The sequence below is a fragment of the Phodopus roborovskii genome, unplaced genomic scaffold, assembly GCF_943737965.1.
Source record: "Phodopus roborovskii unplaced genomic scaffold, PHOROB, whole genome shotgun sequence".
Lineage (NCBI taxonomy): Eukaryota > Metazoa > Chordata > Mammalia > Rodentia > Cricetidae > Phodopus > Phodopus roborovskii.
Window position 1 is genome coordinate 23599426 of NW_026126459.1, and position 22050 is coordinate 23621475.

General features: G+C 44.8%; 1 protein-coding gene across 4 annotated transcripts in view; it reads right to left on the bottom strand.

Moving 5' to 3' along the window:
* Window positions 1–374, bottom strand: part of Slc11a2 (solute carrier family 11 member 2) — a 33879-nt gene extending 33505 nt beyond the window's left edge. For 2 of the 4 annotated variants that reach the window (XM_051189904.1, XM_051189903.1), the window contains exon 1: window positions 265–303. In XM_051189904.1, coding sequence (XP_051045861.1) covers window positions 265–288 — 24 coding nt within the window. In that variant the 5' untranslated portion in view covers window positions 289–303. Of the gene's footprint in view, window positions 1–90 lie in introns of all 4 variants that reach the window. The other 2 variants (XM_051189905.1, XM_051189910.1) reach the window with 2 other exon arrangements.
* Between the last annotated feature and the right edge of the window lie 21676 nt (window positions 375–22050).

A 22050-nucleotide genomic window follows, 5' to 3' on the forward strand; every position in this document is an offset into this window, starting at 1 on the left:
GCATCTAGAAAAGAAAAAGGCCGGGCTGTTTGTGTCAGCTTCCAAATGTGCTCAGCTGGTCAGTGTCCCTGACACTAGCTGCCCACTTACTTAGCTCACAGTTGGGACCAGCTGTTGCTGCCCTCGGCTGCCTCTTCCCCATGGTGCAAAACTGGTTTGACTTTTCCAGCAGCACAGCCTCTATATATGTGGACTAGTGCGCCTCCCTTGGTTAGGGACAAGACTTGAGGTAGGTCAAGACTGAGGAAAAACTTCAAACCGCACCCTCCAAAGCATAATCAATTTCATCTTTGACCGGCCATGAAAAGGGAGCATTGTATTTCTGCCACTCCTAGTTATTAATAAAAATTGATTGAGTTAAAGTTTTCTTCTGAGATTTCATTTCTGTGCCATTCCACAGGGCAGGACCTGTAGGCAATGGGCGCTGGTGGCTGAAATGGGTGGAGGGAACTGCTTTTCTCTGGCTGCCACTCCCCTGGGAGTCAAGCTGGTTCAGGGACTGCTTACACACTAGGACTCTGCCCCTCTGAGACAGGAGGTAAAACCAATTAACTCAAAGCCTGGCAGCCCACATGTATTTTCCACATAGTACGTGCGATACTGATGCAATTATGAGGCGTCTCAAAGTATAGGTGAAAATGCCGCCTGGTCTTTCTCTCTGGATCTGAAGGAGCCGAGGGCATTAGCTGGTCAATCAGTGATCTGCAGGCAGACAACAAAGTGAGGCAGATCAGAACTTAGTACCTGACGGAAAAGAAAAAGTCATGAGGCAGCAAAACAGAAATCTAGGGCAAGAATTTTTCAGTGTGGGAGGAGGGGAGCTTGAAGAATGGGAGAAATTTGCCTCCTGGAAACAACAGAGAATACCTAAGAATAAATGGAAAGAAAAAGCAGTTGACTCAAATTACCAAGGTGGGGGCACATTTAACGCACATTTAAGCATGGCAATGCTAGGAACCTCTGATTTTCTGAGCAGCATCCCAGGTGAAAGTCCCAGGGGCTGGGCTCACTCAGCCAAGGAAAGTCCTACCTTAAGATGTGATCTGCTTCCAACCCAAGTAGCTATCAGACCGTTCGTTCCCCAAGGCAAGGTTGCCTCTGCAGATTAAGTCGGGGACAACTTGTCCTCCTCAGAAAATAGAAGCACCCATAAAACCATCCATGAAATAAAATCTGGCATAGAAAAGATTCGAATTTATGATTTCTAAAAGGAGAAGTAGTGTTGAGGATGTAGCTGAATGGTAGAGAGCTCCCCACTATGTGTAGAGTTCTGGGTCCCATCAGTATACACACATACCACACAAATACACACACATACCATATATATCAAACACACAATACATATACCACACATACCACACACACACACCACATATGCACCACACATACACACCACACATTCACCACACACATACACACACACCACACATACCACACACACACTAAAATAAAAATTATTTGGTCATAGTGGTGAACATCTTTAATACCAGCAGAGGCAGGTGGATCTCTGAATTCAAGTCCAGGCTGGTCTACAGACCAAATTCCAGGACAGCCAAGGCTGCACAGAGAAACCCTGTCTTGAAAAGGAAAACAAACAAAAAAACATCTTCAGGTTTGTCTTCTAACATACTAACTGAATTTTTCTTTTTGGGGTGTTTTTGGGGAAGAGGTGTTTGAAACAGGGTTTCTCTGTGTAATAGTCCTGGCTGTCCTGGAACTCACTTTGTAGACTAGGCTAGCCTCAAACTCTCTAAGGTGCACCTGCCTCTGTCTCCTGAGTGCTGGGATTAAATGCACACACCACCACCACAACTGCCACAACCAACTCCTGCCATGCCCAGCTCTTAATATGGATTTTGAAAAAAGTTTTCTTTAATCATGTATATAATGTATAAAATCCCTACAGCTTTTTATTTATTATGTGTACTCACGTGTGTCTGTGTGTGCATGAGTACTGAGTACAGTGCCTGCAGAGGGCTCCTGACCCCCTGGAACTGGAGTATAGACAGTTGTGAGCTGCTCAGTTTGGGAGCTGGAAACTGAGCTTGGGTGCTCTGGAAGAGTAGTGTGTATTCTTCAGCCCTGAGCCATCTCTCCAGTCCAGTGTGGATCTCATTGCATGAAGCTTTTATTTAAGGGATCTACCATATGCTTTCCGGCCACACACTCCCAAGTATTTCTTCATGCTTTTATTTTCTCTGCAACTTCCTAAAATTAGCTACTACTGTTATTGACCATCTTTACCTGGAAAATTATTCATCAGGGTTCCTCAAAATACTCATGAGCCAAAAAGATAATAGCTCATCAGGAAAAAATGTTTGCAATCGAAGCCTGGTGACATGAGTTTGAGTCTAGAAATCCATATAAAGGTGCTCTGACCTGCACACATGCACACCATATGCTTACCCTAATACAATAATAATATATACATTAGAAAAGCAACTTAAAGCTGGGTCATGATGATGCACACCTTTAATCCCAGCACTTGGGAGGTAGAGACAGGTGGATCTCTGTGAGTTCAAGACCAACCTGGTCTACAGAGCTAGCTCCAGGACAGCCAGGGCTACACAGAAAAACCAGGTCTCAAAAAAAAAAAAAAAGCAACTCTTATGATTGTCCTCTGACTCCTCTATGCAACATTAATTACTCTTAAATTCCATTTACTGCCCAAGTGTGGGGAGCAGAGCAGCCCTGGGTAAATGTACAGAGAGTGAATGTGTACTATTGGCAAGGATCCCAATTAGTCAAACCCTTGGGAATTGGCTGAGCTCCCTTCGGTCCCTGTGGGAATGTGGACTGAAGGTACAGAGAGCATGGACTGAGATCCCTCCTCGAAGCTTACAGCTGGAGACTGCTCCCCTGCAGAGACCTCCCACCTAGCTTTCCTCCTTTGCTTTGATACCAAGCTGAGGGAGTCTCTGGTCTGCTGCACAGCTGGTGGTCTCTGTCAGAGCTTCCAAGGCCCACTCAACCCAGTTCTGTCTGTGTGTCTGTACTTTATTCCCTTGTAGTCCCTGTCAGGTTTCCAGGACCAAGTCATGCAGGACTTCCAAGCATTTCTCACTGTGTTTAACAACTAATTAATTTTATATACATTTACTGAGAACCTACTATGCTCCCAGCACGGACTGGATGGTACACATATCATCAGTGATCGAAGCACAGGCCATCATTGATTGTTTTTGTGCTTTTTCTCCCAATAGAGAAGACTGAGCTACATGAGGTTGCACACATCTTTGATCTCAGCCCTTAGGAGGCAGAGGCAAGCAGATGTCTGGGAGTTCCTGGCTAGCCAGGGCTACATAGTGAGACACTGGAGGTGTGCGCCTTATCTTTGTATAGCTGGAGCTAGCAAACAGCAGATATACAGAAGGTGTCCCATGAATGTAATATAGATAGATAGATATTTTATAAGAGGTAAAATGTTAAAACTGTTAAGCAATAAGGAATGATAGTATATTCCTATTTATGTACTTGTTTCCAGAATTAGGTTTTATCCATGCCAAAATATTCTTCCCTAGATGCTACTAGGCTTAGGAACCATTCCTAGGGAAAATGCCAACATGCAGAGCTCAGACCCCCTTTGAGGATGAAAAGCTTTTTTTAGAAAAGAGTTGAGACAAGTTCTCCTGTAGCCCAGACTGGCCCTGAGCTGGCCATATGGTCCGAATTGGCCTTGTGATCCTCCTACCTCAGCCTACAGTGTACTGAATTTCAGGCATAAGCACAATCCCCGCTATAAGGACTTTGTTTTTCAGACAGAGTTTTTGTAGAAACTCACTTTATAGACCACGCAGGCCTCCAACTCACAGAGATCCCACCCACAGACCTCTGCCTTCTGAGTCCTAGGATTAAAGTTGTGTGCCATACACACGGCTATGAAGGACTTATTATTCCAGCTGTTGGTAGGTGAAGTGATGCTGGCAGATGGCCTTTGTGTGTCTGGCCCCACCCCATTCCTTACAGCCTACATGCAGTGGGAATGGTCCTACATAGTTCAGTTGCTCCTGCCCAGTCTTGCTTCCTTCCATTCCCTCCTTATCAGTCCCAGGTTTTCTTCCTAATAAACTTCCCGCAGATACCGTCTTGACGTTGGCTTCCCTGTTACTTCTTCCAATAACTCAAGGCCAAAGTTAGCTGGAAATGTGACCTGTACTCACTCTTCATCTGTTTCTCCACCCTTTGTGACACTCTGCAAGTCACTTTCTGAACTGAGATCACTGAGACCATCTACAGCAGAACCCCAACTTTTGCCATGTGTACATCCAAGATGGCAAGCTGCTCCTCTCCTGGCTGTGCCTCTGGCTGTCCCCCTGGCTGCCACTATCCTGTGCTCTCTGCCTGGCTCCCTACTTTACGTACTTCTTGGCTACTTTCCTTCTGCTCCTCACATGGGGGCATTCCGTAGGCTTGATCCATAGTCCTCTTCTAATATCCACACTTTCTACACCAACACTAGAGACATTCCAGACAAAGGATTAAGCCGTGTAAAGAACAACATTTTAAGATTGGGCTGAATTTCATCTCCAGCTGAGAGAGAACAAAACAAAACAAAACAACAACAAAAAAAAAAAAAAAAAAAAAACCTGTTTTTTATCTGGTGTCTTTGTTTTCTTTGAGACAGGTTCTCATGTGGCCAAGGCTAGTCTTGAACTCCTGACATAGCTAAGGCTCGCCTTGAACCCCTGATCCTCCAGCCTTCATCTTCCAAGTGCTAGAGTGGCCTGCTTAAGCCACATGGCTAGTTTGTTTCATTTCTCCATCTGTAGTAAGTGGATGCTTCATGGGGATATTTTCAGTTTTCCTGATGCTCCAGTGTGGTTTCTATACTGGAACAGTCTTGCTCTGACCAGGATCCATTGGGATAATTTCTTACTCACTCAAACCTCCTACAGCAAATTCTCCCATGACCCCAGCACAGGCAGAAAGCTGTCTTCTTCATAGTCCTAGAATCTGGTACTGTGTCCTGCCTGCCCCGCAGCACTGGCCCTGGATCAATTCTGCAAATACCAGTGCCCCTCTCTCCACATCAGGCCTTTATTCTGCATCCTGTTGCATCTCTGGGGAAGATGCTAAGGCACATCTCTCCTTCACATCAGTGGTGATGACTCCGGAATGCCACGATGCCCCTTCTTTCTCGGAGATGCAATCATTTTCTTCCCAGACCTCCAGCAGCAGTCAACACTGACAAAGTCCCAGATGATCCTCTGCACACAAAGCAGTCAGTTCTTGGCATTTCCCTAGCTCTCCTGTCTCTAAGTGTCAAGCCTGTAAGTTCTCACAGGCTTCTCACCCTCTTCTATACCCAACAACGCCAACCTCTGTTATTCTGTCCTCAGGAAACCAGCTTTCTTTTTTGTTCCTACTGTGTCCTCCTTCCTAAGCCTTCAGTGCTGTGATAAACACCATGATCAAAACAAACTTGGGGGGGGAAAGGATTTATTTCGGCTCAGAACTCTCAGGTCACACTCTATCACTAAAGGAAGCCAGAGCAGGAACTTGAGGCAGGGACTGATGCAGAGGCCATGGAGAAGTGCTGTTTACTGACCTGTTCCTCATGGCTGGTTCCATGGCCCTTCCCCATCAATCATTAATCAAGAAACTGCCTTACAGACTTGCCTACAGGCAATCTGGAGGCATTTTGTCAATTGAGATTTCTCTTCCCAGATACCTCTAACTTGTGTCAAGCTGACAAAAACTAACCCAGACACTGCTCTTAATGACTGCTACATCTCTTTGATCAACCTATTTCCCTTACCCATTTAGAAAGGTTTAGTGGCTCCACAAATAGTTTACAGACTAAGAGAAGGAGATGACTGAGCTCATGGTAAAGGCCTATTTCCTGAAAATGTGTGTGTGGTGGGGGTTTTTTACACTTTTTTTAGGGAGGGTTTTACTATTTAGTTCAGGCTGTCTTCAGATTTGCAATCCTTCTGCCTCAGACTCCTAAGTGCTGGAATTACAGGCATGCACCCCTACACCATCTCCAGATTCCCCAGTACACAGCAACAGCCTTCTCTTCACATGCCCATCACGCAACTCTTCATTCAAGTTGAGTTCTATACTTCCTGTTTTCTACATACATCTGGCTCTCCCCAGGCTGTGCCCCTGATGCTGTCTCTAGTTTTTTTTACTATATTGTGAGTATCATGAAGAGACAAAAGCAGGTGGATCTTTGTGAGTTTGAAGCTAGCCTAGTCTAGATAGTAAGTTCCAGGACAACCAGGGCTACACAGAGAAACCCTATCTCCAAAAAAAAAAAAAAACAAAAAAAACAAACCAAACCAAACAAGCAACAACAACAACAAAAAATTGCTATTGTACATTATGTGTCATCCATTGTACCTCACAATATTCTTAGCATATCAATTATACTCAATAGTTATGACATCAAATTTTAACTTGGATTTGACATTGCATATAAGTGAACTGTAAGAGCTATCCTCATAGGTACACAATGTATTGTTTTATTTTATTAATTATTTTACACTTTAAAATTATGTATTTATTATACATATGTGAATGCAGGTACATATTGCCACAGCACATGTATGTAGCCACAGGAGAACTCCTGGGAGTCCCTTCTCTCCTTCTACCATGGGATCCAGGGATCACACTCAGGTCATCATGTAGTTGTTTTGATTTGCTTTATACCCTTTTACTCTTCTGGGGACCTGCCACCGAGCTCCCAAATAAATCATACACAGAGGCTTATTCTTAATTATGAACACCTAGCCTTAGCTTGGCTTGTTTCTTGCCAGCTTTTCTTAATTTAAATTATCCCCACTACCTTTTGCCTGTGGGCTTTTTCTTTTCTTACTTTTGTATATCTTTTACTCTTAGCTCTGTGGCTGGCTGGGTGGCTGGTCCCTGATGGCTTGTGTAGCAGGCACCTTTACCTGTTAAGTCATCTCAGAAGCATTAATGTGTTATTTTATTGTGATATCAATTGTATGAGTAATATGGGTATAGCTCATGGACAGCTTGCCTAGCCTTCAACAAGCTCTGGGCAGGTTTTCCACAACTACTAAAAAAAGAAACAACAACAACAAAAACAGAGTGAAGTAGAAAATACCATGTAAGCACAATACTTTGGAAAGTGAGATAGGGAATGACAACTTTGAAAACAGCCTGAGTTATATAATAAGACCCTGTAACCAACTAACTAGCTAACTAGCTAACTACCTTACTACACACATACATAAAAAAGATAACATCAGAAGATGCCTCAAGTACTAAGGAAGGTTTTGTTCATTATAGATGTATATAAACTGAGCTTAGAGCAGAGTGTTGGTGGTGCACGCCTTTAATCCCAGCACCCAGGAGGCAGAGGCAAGTGATCTCTGTGAGTTTGAAGCCAGCCTGGTCTACAGAGCTAGTTCCAGGACAGGCTCCAAAGCAATACAGAGAAACTTTGTCTCGAAAAACCAAAACCAAACAAAACTATAAAAATATCCTTCTTACTGTGAGAATTCATCAAAAAGGTGGAAAACACCACTGTAATACATACGTAGTATGTAACACATTATTCTGACCAGCAAATTACATGTTCTTTGTTTTTGTTGAGGGAAAGGGGATCTGAAACAGTCTGATGGTATCACCTGTTTTCTGTCCACCTTCTGGAACCTGCCCTACTCACGACACAAACAAGATCCTGCCTGATGTGATCAGTTTTCTACTAAGAGGGAAAATAACATATGATAAACCTAGACAATTAAGAAAACATAGACTGTGCAGTGCTGTGTGGTGCTGTGTGGTGCAATGTGGTGCTGTGCAGTGCAGTCTGCTGCTGTGCAGTGCAGTGTGGTGCAGTGTTGTGCAGTGTGGTGCAGTGTAGTGCACTGTGGTGCTGTGCAGTGCAGTGTGGTGCTGTGCTGTGCAGTGTGGTGCTGTGCAGTGCAGTGTGGTGCTGTGCAGTGCAGTGTGGTGCTGTGCAGTGCAGTGTGATGCTGTGTAGTGCAGTGTGGTGCTGCGCAGTGCAGTGCGGTGCAGTGTTGTGCAGTGTGGTGCTGTGCAGTGCAGTGTGATGCTGTGTAGTGCAGTGTGGTGCTGTGCAGTGCAGTGTGGTGCAGTGTTGTGCAGTGTGGTGCTGTGCAGTGCAGTGTGGTGCTGTGTAGTGCAGTGTGGTGCTGTGCAGTGCAGTGCGGTGCGGTGCTGTGCAGTGCGGTGCGGTGCTGTGCAGTGCGGTGCGGTGCTGTGTAGTGCGGTGTGGTGCTGTGTAGTGCAGTGTGGTGCTGTGTAGTGCAGTGTGGTGCTGTGTAGTGCAGTGTGGTGCTGTGTAGTGCAGTGTGGTGCTGTGCTGTGCAGTGTGGTGCTGTGTAGTGCAGTGTGGTGCTGTGTAGTGCACTGTGGTGCTGTGCAGTGCAGTCTGCTGCTGTGCAGTGCAGTGTGGTGCAGTGTGGTGCAGTGTGGTGCAGTGCAGTGCACTGTGGTGCTGTATAATGCAGTGTGGTGCTCTGCTGTGCAGTGTGGTGTTGTGCAGTGCAGTGTGGTGCTGTGCAGTGCAGTGTGATGCTGTATAATGCAGTGTGGTGCTGTGCAGTGCAGTGTGGTGCAGTGTTGTGCAGTGTGGTGCTGTGTAGTGCAGTGTGGTGCTGTGCAGTGCGGTGCAGTGTTGTGCAGTGCAGTGCTGTGTAGTGCAGTGTGGTGCTGTGTAGTGCAGTGTGGTGCTGTGCAGTGCAGTGCGGTGCAGTGTTGTGCAGTGCAGTGCTGTGTAGTGCAGTGTGGTGCTGTGTTGTGCAGTGTGGTGCTGTGTAGTGCAGTGTGGTGCTGTGTAGTGCAGTGTGGTGCTGTGTAGTGCAGTGTGGTGCTGGGCAGTGCAGTGCGGTGCAGTGTTGTGCAGTGTGGTGCAGTGTTGTGCAGTGTGGTGCTGTGTAGTGCAGTGTGGTGCAGTGTTGTGCAGTGTGGTGCTGTGTAGTGCAGTGTGGTGCTGTGCAGTGCAGTGTGGTGCTGTGCAGTGTGGTGCTGTGCAGTGCAGTGTGGTGCTGTGTAGTGCATGCAATATGGTACTGTGCTGTGCTTGATGCTGCAGTACAGTTTGGTGCTGTGTAGTACAGTGCTGTGTAGTGCAGTGTGGTACAGTGCTATGCAATAGAGTGCAGTATTTGCTGTGCTGATTTTTGAGGCATAGTCTCACTGTTCAGCAAAGGTTGGCCTTGAACTCTAGATCTTCCAGTCTCAACCTTTGGATCATGGGCACATGTACTCACACTTGGCCTCAGGCCTCAGAATCAACAAAAACATATTAGAGTTCTTGTTTTGTCATATATTAATTATATGGTATTGGATAAAGTGCCTAATTTCTTTTGTTGTGGGTTTTTTGTTTGTTTGATTGATTTTGTTTTTGGAGATAGGGTTTCTCTATGCAACAGCCCCACTGTCCTAGAACTTGCTCTGTAGACCAGGTTGACCTTGAACTCATGGAGATCCACCTGCCTCTACCTAGCAAGTTCTGGGGTTAAAGGTGTGCTCCACCATCATCCAGCTGAAACTGCTTGACTTCAATAAACTTTAGTTCAATGAATAAAAAATATATGTGTTAGATGTGATTCTATACACTTGTAAATCTCAAGACTTAGGAGGCTGAGGCAAAAGGATCCTAAATAAGGTCAGGGTTAGCCTGAGCTACATAATGTATTCCAAGCCATCTCCTCTCTTTCTCTCAAAAAACAAAAACAAAAAAACCAAACCAAACCAAACAAACAGAAAACACAAAAGCTGGGTATAACCCCAGCACTTGGGAGATAGAAGCAGGAATATTAGGAGTTCAAGGACATCCTCAACCACAGAGTGAGTTTGAGCCATGGGCTATAGGAGAACCTGCCTGAAGACAAATAAGCAAAACCCCAGAACACATGCCCTGTCATTCATAACCTTGTTAAAGTTAAGTTCTGCGTAGATAAGATTGTGAAACACTATAAATATCAAGTAAACAAGTAAAGACCAATGTCTATAAATAGCATGACAGAATATGCAAGGCCCAAGTCTAAATTTTAAAGGCAAGTTGTGTTGTGTAGTAGAATATGTGTTTAACTATGTAAAGATGTGTTGCTGTTTCACCTTGCCTACCTAAGGCACTTGATTGATCTAATAAAAAGCTGACGGGTCAATAGCTAGGCAGAAGATGGATAGGCATGGCTGGGGGACAGAGAGAAAAGTGGGGGGGGGGACAGACAGACAGACACAGAAGAAACAGAAAAGCAGGATGGACAGTATGTAGATATGTAGATAAGGTAAACGAGCCTGGGGAAGCGCATAGATAATAGAAATGGGTTAATTTAAGTTTAAAAAGGTAGCTAGAAATGAGCCCAAGCTAAAGCCCAGGATTCATAATTAATCATAAGCCTCCACATGTCATGATTTGGGGGCTGATGGTCCAAGAAAGCCTGCTACAAACTTCTATGGAGCCCAACTGGCTTCTCTTGCCTCAGTCTCCTCTCTGCTTATTTCTGATTTGATGGTCCACAGTAGAAACCAGTTTGTACTGGCCTTGCTGAAGAGAAACTGAGCCATAGGATTGGGAAACAGGAGGGCATACGTATCGAGTTCAGGGCAGGGCTTGTCCAGGGGCCTGGCAGGTCCCTAAGCCACCCTCCACCCCTCTGACCAGCAACCTTCATCTCAGTTTCAGAACCAGCACGGTTTCATTCTTAGGCAGGCTCCTGTAAGCAGAGGAAGCAGTGGCAAGCTATAGGCTGGCTCTTTTCTTTCAGGATAGAGGGCAAAGGGTGTCTCACTTCCTACACCTCCAGCCCAAATCCTGAGAGGACTGTATCTGCCACCTCCTTGGGTCATGAGTCAAATCCCAAACCAAAACCAGTTGCTAGGGGTCCCTGGGACACAAGCTAACCCTAGAGGCAGAGGAGGAGTCACCCAGACTGAAATAGAGACCTTCAGAGTCTTCTCAAGGAAGGTGTGGCACCTAATTTAATACTGAAAAGGGTTATTTTAAAAAGACTTTATAGCCTTTAACCCCAGCCCTCAGGAGGCTGAGGCAGGCCAGTTTGAGGCCAGCCTGGTCTACATGGAGAGTTCCAGGCCAGCCAGGCTGCACATTTGAACCTCTATCTCAAAAAAAAAAAAAAAAAAAAAAAAAAAAAAAAAAAAAAAAAAAAAAAAACCATGGGCGGTTAGATGGTTTATCAGGTAAACATTCTCCACAAATCTGATTACCTGAGTTAGACACCCAGAACCCGTGTGCTAGAAGGAGGAACTGACTCTCACAAGTTGTCCTCTAACCTGTACACACACACACACACACACACACACACATAATTTTAAAGGGGGTTATTAGTCAAGGTTTTCTAGAATAACAGATCTTACAGAATGAATCTCTGTATGTGTACATTATACAGAAAGGAAATTTATTAGAATTACTTACAGGCTGCTAGTCCAACAATGGCTGGCTGTGAATGGAAAGTTCAAGAATCCAGGAGTTGTTCAGTCTACAAGGCTGGATGTCTCTGCTGGTCTTCAGTGTATGCTGGAATCCTGAAGAAGTAGGCTTTCATGTCAGTGAAGGAATGGATGTGCTAGCAAGGCAAAAAGCAAACTCTTCCTTCTTCCATGTTCTTCTATAGGCTTTTAGCAGACGGTGTGGTCCAGATTCAAAGTGTGCCTTCCCACCTCAAAGTCCAGTTTAGAAGCAGATCTTCCTACTTCAAATTAACTAAAAATCTCTCACTGGTCTGCCCTCCATTTTGGGATTTTAGTTAATTCCAGCAGCTGTAGTCAAATTGACAACCAAAAGTAGCCATCACAGGGGACAGCAAAAGCTACGGCAGAGACAAGGATATTTTAGAAGGGACATAGGAAAGAACTCCCAAATTTGTGTGTGTATGTATGTGTATGTGGGGTGGTATACAGGCATCTGTGTGCATGTGTAAGGCACAGGCTGACATTCTCCATCACACTCCTCAGTGTATGTGTTTGTGTATATACATATGTGTATCTTTTTCCTTTTAAAATGTTTGTTTTTTTGAGATGGGATTTCTTTGTGTAGCCCTGGCTGTCCTGGAACTCACCTTGTAGAGCAGGTTGGCCTCAAACTTGCAGAGCTCTGCCTGCTTCTGCTTCCCTAATGCTGGGATTAAAGCTGTATGCCATCACACCCAGCTTTACCCTGCTATTATTATTTTTGTTTTTTGAGACAGCTCACTGGTTCCACTAGACTGACTGGCCAGAAAGCTGTCTTCACTTCCACAGGACTGGGATTGCCAGACTGTGTCACCATACTGGGTTTTGACAGAGGAACTGGTGATCAAGCTCAAGCTCAGGTTACCAAACTTTTGAGGCAAGCACTTTATTGGCTGAGCCATCTCTCTGCCCCACGCAATGATTTGGAACCATAGGTCAGGCTGAAATACAAGCATGGCTGATGTAAGTAGCTATCTGAGAGAGAACTTGCAGGTAGAAGGAACAGCAAGTGAAAAACTCTAGGACAGGGTGAGCAGCTTCAGGGAGCAAATGCACCTATCCATTAGTATACACACATATGGCATTTGATGGGGATACGTGAACATGTTCCCTACCCGGAAGCAACAGACTGTATTATTTTGTTCTTGAGACAGTCTTACAGCATAGCTGAGGATGGCCTTGAACTGTCAACCTTCCTTTGCCTCTGCCTCCCAAATGCTAGAAGTACAGGCATGAGCCACCATTATCAGATGAAACAATATTTCTCTCTAAGGCAATATTGAACTATGAAATGCTTGAGATCTTTCTTGGCCTAGAATGCTGCTCAAAAGAAAAAAAAAAGTTGTTCAATGTGGAAGGTCTTACATTTAATCTTCAGCGCAGAAAAAAATACTTGTATTCTTTTTTTTTTTTTTTTTTTTTTTTTTTTTGGTTTGTTTTTGTTTTTCCTGTACCAGATCCTCTGGAACAGGAGTTATAGACAGTTGTGAGCTGCCATGTGAATGCTGGGAATTGAAACCCAGGTCCACTAGAAGAGGAGCCAGTGCTCTTAACTGCTGAGCCACCTCTCCAGCCACACTTGAGTTCATTCTAATACTGATCCAGCTCATCCAGGTTTAGGAAGCTTGCCGAATGTGGAGGGTGCTTTGGGCAGGGCTATCCTGTCTCCCACAGTAACTAAACCCCAGGGCAGCTCAGTGTAGTGTTCCATGTGAGGACTGAGGATGGGGCAACACTAGCTCAGAACTTCCCTCAAAGCGGCTCCTGAACTCTGGCCCTTTGCTCTAATCGCTGTGGACGTGCCAGGCAGCACTAAGTGGCTCCCAAGGGTGGTTCCTGCTGACACTGGGTAAAGGTCCCCTTATTTAGTGCCAAGGACAACACAAAGTAAAAATTCTTCTGATCTCAAGCCTTAGCAAAGGTTATATTGCCTGGGAGAGGAAAAGCTTAGGGTGGTGCACATGTGTGCAGGGTGGGAGGAGATGGGAGAAGTCAGAAGGTAAGAGACACGCCCTCCCTAACTGAATGGTTACAGTTCGTATAACCAACCCTAACTACCCCTGCTCTTCACCCCCCAGCAACACACTGATTTCTGAAAGGCCTGATTCATTATTTTTTTCATTGTTACATTTATCTATCAGGGAGGGTGTTTTTACATGTGCCATGACACAAGTGTGATGTTGAGAAGACAACCTAGAGCTGGCTCTTTCCACTTTGTGGGACTCACAGATCAAACTCAGATCATTAGGCTTGGTAACAAGCACCTTTACCTGCTGAGCCATCTTACCAGCTGAGCCATCTGTCTTTTTATTTTGTTTTTTTGATACAGGGTTTCTCTGACTTTTCTGGTACTCACTCTGTAGACCAGGCTAGCCTTGAACTCACAGAGATCCACCTGCCTCTGCCTCCTGAGTCCTGGGATCCAAGGTATGCACCACCACCATCCAGCTAAGCCATCTGTCTTAGTCAGGGTTACTACTGCTATGATGAAACACCATGACCAAAAAGCAATTTAGGGAGGAAAGGGTTAACTTGGCTTACATATTTGGAGTCAATCCATTGTAAGAAGTCAAGGAACTTAAACCAAGTGGAAAACCAGAGGTAGGAGCTGATGCAGAGGCCATGGAGGGGAGCTTTCTGTCTTGCTCCTTATGGCTTACTCAGTCTGCTTTCTTTTAGAACTCAGAACTAGCATGATGGTGGTTGATGCACACCTTTAATGCCAGTACTCAGGAGGCAGAGGCAGGCAGATCTTTGAGTTCAAGGCCAGCCTGGTCTACAGAGTGAGTTCAAGGACAGTCTTGAAACACATACTGATGGGAGATGTCATTCTGTAAATATGTTTCTCTTATTGGTTAATGAATAAAGCACTGCTGGCAAATAGGAAGGCAAGATAGGCAGGACTAGGAGACAAGGAGTATTCTGGGAGATATAGTAGAGAGAGTCAAGATGTAGGGACTGGAGAGAGAAGGTCCGGACCCTCTCTCCAGTAAGATAAGACCACGTGGAAACATTTAGATGAATAGAAATGGGTTAATATTTAAGACAGCTAGCCAATAAGAAATGCTAGTAACAGGCCAACAGCTTTATATCTAGTACAGCATCTCTGTGTGTTATTTGAGGCTGATACCGCTCTGGGACCAGGCTAGTAACACACCTACACAAAAAGAACTCAGCACTGCCATCCCAGGGGTGTCTCCTGTCACAATGGACTGGGCCCTCCCATATCAATCACTAATTAAGAAAATGCCCTGCAGGCTTGCCTACAGTCTTAAGGAGGCATTTTCTCATTTGAGGTTCCCTTTTCTCAGATGATTCTAGCTTGTGTCAAGTTGACATAGACTAGCTAGTACACCTTCTCATTGGCCTGATTAGTTCTCCACCATCTACAATGGTTCTAGACCACTCTACCTTTTAACTATCACAGGATGTATCTAAGGCTTTTCAGTTAATTTTCAGAGTATAAATACTGAGGCCGTGTCTATGAATAATGTGTTCTAAATTAAGTTCTATGTCTACCTTAATTGTCTACTCCAGGCATGCACTCACAATGTAAACCCCTCTGGTGATGGAGCTGGAGATTGGGCTTGGTGGCAGAATACTCACTTGAGAGGGAAGGTCCCGAGTTCAGTCCTCAGCTCTAGAAGAAATAACCAGACAAAATCATAAAGCCTTGGTGATAAAGATTATGACCATAGGGAGTTTCAGAGATGACTTTCAAGATAATGGCAGTCGCTGTCCTTCCAGAGAACTTGGGTTCAGTTCCCATCACCGATGCCAGGCAGCTCACAACCACCTGTAAGTCCTGAGCCATAATGATTGAAATTGAAGACTGCTTCCTTTTCTTTGGACCTTCAGAACAAAATCTCATTCTGTCTCTTACTGGTGTTTGTCCCATGCTGTGTCATTTTTCTTTACTGAGTTGTAAAATCAATAACAAGTCCAAACACCACTGAGCAGTGACAGGACTGAGCCAGTACCCTACAGATCCATTTCTTCATTCTTGATGGGGATGGGGGTGTGGGAAAAGGGGGTGCCTACAGATTCTGGATAAAGAACAAGAAGGGGGAGCTGGGTTAATGGCTAGAGAAATGTTTTTTTTTTTCCTTTTTCTGGTAATCTGGCAGTCACCATTTTTCACAACTTTTAAGGCTCTTTCAGCTTTAACCACCTGAATGGTGTGTGGTTTAGTGTGGATGATACTGAAGCTCCAGGCTGTCTGTCTGTGGTCACTCTGGCAGTCATCTGAAATCTCCCCTGCTGGGTATTGTTCTCTTCCCTATAAGCAGGTGTCTGCTAGCATCAGCAGGTCTGTGGAATGAGGGCCTCGTACCTCTGCAGGTCACTCCTGGACAACTCCCTTGCCTCATCTTTTTCACCTACTGCTTGAGAAGGTTATGCTTCTTAGCCTGGGGCCTCATTCCCATTCCTGTTCTCTTCCTCCAGACCCAGGGAACAGCCCAGATGCTCAGAAGGAGAAGGGCAATAAAATCTCACACAGTGAAGCCGGAGCTAAAGGGCAAAAATAAACTCTAGTCACTGTAATCCCAGCAGGTGGCCTATGGTTTTTACTGTGATAGGAAAAGAGGAAGCTCAGGGGTTCAAGGCCAGCATCAACTGGCCTTGGAGGTCAGCCTGGGCTACCTGAGACCATATCACAATAAAATAAAACATTTCAAAAGGAAAGAAAATGGAATTAACTGTAAGCCTTCCCTAGAGGTTGGAGAGACTGTCGAAAAACGTTATAAAACACTTTCACCTACTGGACATGGTGACATACATCTTTAATCACAGTCCTTGGGAAACAGAGGACAGAGGCAGGAAGACCGCTTGAGCTGGAGGCCAGCCTGGTTTACACAGGAGTTCCAGTATAGCCAGGGCTTCATAGTGAGACTCTCTCTTAAGACACAAAACCAGGACCTGCGCAGTGGTGGCACACACCTTTAATCCCAGCACTCAGGAGGCAAAGGCAGGTGGGTATTTGTGATTTTGAGGCCAGCCTGGTCTGGTCTACAAAGTAAGTTTCAGGACAGCTACACAGAGGGGGAAAAAAAAAAAAAAGACACAAAACCAAGGGCTGGAGAGATCGTACTGTGATTAAGAACACATACTGCACTTTTAAACCCAGTGTGTGTGTGTGTGTGTGTGTGTGTGTGTGTGTGTGTGTGTGTGTATCCAGTTCCCAGCACAAATTAGGCAGTTCATAACTTCCTGTAACTGTCTTGTTTTAGCACCCATAGTTATGGCCATTCACATGATACACAATAAACAGTGATAAATATTTAAACAACAACAAAATCACTTTCATTTTGAGATTTTTTTTTTCTCCAGTACCTTAAGAAAAATAGCCTCCGGGGTAGATGGCTTGGTCCTAAAGTACTTAAGGTGAGGATCCCACCATCCACATGAAAACTGGGTGTGGCAGGTAGCATCTGTGAATCCAGTGCTGGGGGGGGGTGCTCTGAGACAGATGGATGTCCTGGAACTAGCTCTGTAGATCAGGTTGGCCTTGAACTCACAAAGGTCCGTCTGCCTCTGCTTCCTAAGTGCTGAGATTGAAGGAGTCTGCCATCACAATCAAAAGATAATCTAGTAGAGAGCAACTGAGTAAGACACCTGAAGACCTCTGGCCTCCACATTCAAGTACACAGCATGCATACACAAAGACGAGCCTGACACCCAAATACAGCAATCTACCAGTTATATTAGCTCTGATAGGAAAGTAGCTCACTGTTCCCTCAGGTTCCTCTCAGGACTATTCGACAGAACTGCAAGCTGACCCCTCTTCTGGCAGTCCCCACCCCCACCACACTGGTTTGCTCTCCTTCCTATACTCACACTGTATTTTGTCAGTTCTTTGTCCCAGTGCTGGCTACTCCAGTACAATTCCTGACTGCCAGTCTTCTCTATGGCTGCTCTGAGATTTCTGAGGTTAATAGAAAAAACATGGTTTAACATGTGGTCCTGCAGTATCTCAGGTTGTCCTTAAATTCACTATGTAGCCAAGGATGACCTTGCATTTCTGATCCTCTTGCCTCCTCCTCCAAATGCTGGGGGGTTGAGAATCAACCCTGAACTTTTTTTAAACAGTTCTTACTTAGTTTTTATTCATAATCATAAATTTAACTCTGCAATCCAGCTAGACTTTGAGGGGAATGAGGAAAATATGGAACCCAAAGAATTTCAACGAGAGCAGAGATTATAGAACATTGGGAGCAAATGGGGTGGGGATGTTCTCCTGAGCTACAGAAGGACTGGTCTGGTGGGTAAGAAGCCAGTAAGTCAAAAGAATTAGAGTTGCCCACAGTCAGAAATGGTGATCTTGCTGGCCTTGCCATTCCTGCACCTGGAACACTCCCTGGCTTACACAATGTTCATGCCTTCTTTCACCTTCCCAAAGACCACATGCTTGCCTTCCAGCCACTTAGCAGTGCAGATAAAAACCTGGGAACCATTGATGTTTGGTCCAGCATTTGCCATGGACAAGATGCCAGGACCTGTATGCTTCAGGATGAAGTTCTCATCCTCAAATTTCTCTCCGTAGATGGACTGCCACCAGTACCATTGTGGCGTGTGAAGTCACCACCCTGGCACACGAAACCTGGGATGATCTGTTAAAGGAGGAACCCCTATATCCAAATCTTTTCTCTCCAGTGATCAGTGAGAAAGTTTTCTTCTGAAAGTAAGGAGCATGTAAATAGACAGGCAGAGATCTGGCTGGAAGGAGATTAGGAAAGTGAACATAGGCCAGACTACTAGAGATAAGAATGAAAGAAAGTGTGTGTGGCAGAGTGTGATAAGATATTTAAGGACCAGTTCAGGACTGAGAAGCAGAGCCCACCATGACTGTGTGAAGGACAAGTCCCAGAACTCTCCTCTGCCTGAGAAGCCCGTTCACTAAGCTGAGAGTCTCCCAATCCGGTACCAAACATCTGGAGACCTGGATTGACTCACCTCTTGAATCCAGAGGAATCTTGAGACATTATAAGCCATGGCCCTGTACTGGACAGGTACCCCGGTTGTGAGCCTAGTGGTTGTGGCCCCTAGGACTTTGCTTCCGCTTGTGTGTATTGCTCTGATATAAGTGTGAAGTAAAACATGTACTCAAAACCAACTTGCTGAGTTTGTTATTCCTCCCGGGTTAAACCTTGGCAAGTGACAACTGTCTTTGGAACTTTGTCTGCAAATAGCTCAAAAGAGACAACACAAGGGCTCATCATAGGCCTTGATGTCAAATAACATGGTGGGGCTGACTGTGGCTGCAGGAAGAGGTGACAGGGGACAGAGGCATCTGCAAAGCGGCAAAGCCCAGGCTTCTCACATGCTAGCCAAACACTACCGCCTGAGCTATGTTCCCAGCCCTGGAAAAGGTATTTTTACAGAGCATAAATATCAACTGTAATACTTTCCTTTTATTACAAGCTCCATCAGTAGACAAATATTTATTTATTTATTTATTTGGTTGGTTGGTTGGTTGGTTTTTGGAGACAGAGTTTCTCTGTGTAGCTCTGGCTGTCCTGGAACTCGTTCTGAGGTCAGGCTGGCCTTGAACTCAGAGATCTGCCTGCCTCTGTCTCCTGAGTGCTGGGATTAAAGGCATGTGCCACCATTGCCCTGGCTTGACAAATATTTTTTAAAATTCAATACATAAATTAAATAATACGTACACAAACTCAAAGAATGAGCATAAAATTATCACCAGCACTTCAGGTTACATCAAAGCTAAAAACTTCTGGCTAGGCAATTAGACTGAAGTCAGTTTTAGGAATTTAAATTACATTGTTTTGTCTACAGAAATGACAGTAAGTCACAACATTCTGAGTTTCCTTCCTTATGTAAGCAGAGTGCAGTCAGCTGAGGAGTAGGTTAGAGTTCATGGAGCGATGGGCACAGCGCTGTGAATAGGAAACTATGTGTCTGGAACCAAGTGCCACAAGAGCTTTCCTCCAGAAATGACAGTGCATCTCTGTTGTGCCAGACACTACTGGTCCACGGGGAGTGTAGAGAAGATGCTATGAAGTCACAGGTGCTACATGAGAGCAGCACAGACATGAGGGAGGGGTATGTAGTCAGGACTGGGGGCCAGAAGGAGGCTTTAGAAGGAAGCAAACCATGTGATGAGCCAAGACTATGCAGGAGTTAACTAGGGAGCAAAGGTCGGAAAGGAAGACAGAGGCACAGGAGTGTGGCAGCAGGTCACTGAGGTAGGAGCGCAGTCAGGTCTGCTGGGGACGCATCACTAGGACACATATTGGGGAAGACTACGAGGCTCTTCTCATGCATCTGCCATGAGTTGGCAGACAAGTGGAAGGGAAAGATGGAGACAAGGGCAATCCAACAATGAGCTAGAATGCATGGGACTGGATCTCATGAGGTTTTTCTTCAAGAGAATTAAGTAGTGTGTTGATTACTCACAATAAGGAGGCTTCATTCCTTCCTATCTATCTATCTATCTATCTATCTATCTATCTATCTATCTATCTATCTAATCTATCTATCTAATCTATCTATTGTTTTACCTGGTCTAATTACTTGGTTTTTGGGTCAGTAGTTAAGGGCACCATCTGCTTTTGCAGACGATCCAGTTCCCAGCACCCACATGGTGGCTCACAAACCCCTGTAACTCCAGTTCAGGGGATCCCATACACTCTCCTAACTTCCACAGGCACCAGACATGCACATGGTACACAGACATACATGCAGGTAAAACACCCGTATGGGTAAAACAAAATTACTCACTTTAGATATTGCATAGGAAGCTGTTAATGATCTTCCTGTATTGGGGATTGAATCCAGAGCCTCACAATGTTAGGCAGCCACATAATCCCCCTTTTAATTCCCTTGTTTTATGAAGGATCTCATCAAGTGCAGGCTGTCCTGAAGCTCCACACTACTGTTAGCACCAGCAGCTAAGCACAACAGTCACTGTTAAAAACATTAACATTTTTGTTTGTTTTGATACAAGGTTTCATATAGGTCAGGCTAGCCATGAATTCACCAAGTAGCCAAGAATAATCTTGATTCTCTTGCTTCATTCAATCCTCCAAGTGCTGGGAAGATACACGTGGAACAGTTGTGTGTGTGCGTGCATGTGTGTGTGCATCTGTCTGTCTGTTTCTATATGCACATACAAATTTGTATGTGTGAATGTTGGGGACAGGAGTCACAGTGTTCATGTGGAGAACCTCAGGTGTCTTTCTGTATCTTCTACCTTGGCCTTTTTGTTTGCTGTTTTGTTTTGAAGCAGGGTTTCTCTATGTATTCTCAGATGCACTTGACTTGGCCTCCCAAGTGTTGGGATTAAAGAAGTTTACTTTGAGTTTAAGGGTAGCCTGGTCTATATAGTGAGTTCCAGGCCAGCCAGGGATACATGGTGACACCTTATTTTTTTAAGTATATTAAAATTTCAAGGAATAAATAAAAAAAATTTTGGGGGATTGGGTATGGTGGCACACACCTTTAATCCCAGCATTACACAGAAGGGCACTGTCCCCAAAAATCAAAATAAATGTGAAAACAATTTTTATTTTAGTTGAACATGGTAGTATATGACTGTAACACCAACAATGAGGAGGGTCTAGGTGGAAATAGCTAACCCATTGGCTGCAAGAGTATCCAAATCTCTATGCTTTGGGTTCAGTGAGCGATCCTGATCCTGTCTCAAAAAGAAAAACAAAACAAAACAAAACTGAAAAATCTAAGCCAGATGTGGTGGTACATGCCTTTAATACCAGCACTAGGAGCCAGAGGCAGACAGATCTCTGTGAGCTCAAGGCCAGCCTGGTCTGCATAGAGTTCCTGGACAACAATGAGTATGTAGGGAGACCTTGTCTCAAAAAAGAGAGACACTGAACATTCATCCTTGGCCTTCACATGTGTATTCACACATGTATAGCCATGCTCACACTTACACTAACAAATGCATACACAACCTGTATAACACACACACACACACACACACACACACACACACACACCATCACCACCCCAAAGAAGAAAGCCCAAGCCAACATTTGTGGCTGGGTTGGACAGAGCTCAACCAGTGAAAAGCTGCCTTTTAAGCATAAGTACCCAAGGTTAATCCCTGGAACCTGCATTACGATGCAAGCACAGCAGCACATGCTTGTATTCCCAGCACTGGGGAGGTAGAGAAGGCTGGCTAGCCTCACCTACTGTGTGAGTTACACACCAGTGATAGGTTCCATTTCAAACAACAAGGTGAATGGTGTATTGGCTACTTTCATGTTAGTGTGATAAATTTAACACCTTGACCAAGGTAACTTACAGAAGAGCTCCTTTGGGCTTGTGGTTTCAGAGGATAGGAGTCCATCTTGTGGGAAAGCATGGCAGCAAGTGGTAGGTATGGAGGCCAGAGCAGGGAGGTAGGCTCTTACACTCTCAGCTGCAACCCAAAAAAACCAGACTAGCCTGGAGAGAGGCAAAGCTCTTTACTTCCAAACCTGCCCCCCAGAGATTAACATCCTCCAGCAATGCTAAACATCACACACACACACACACACACACACACACACACACACACACACACACACACACACACGGACAAAATAACCTTTTTCTCGGTATGATGTTAATTTTAGTTATAGACTTGACATAATCTAACATTACCTTTGAGGA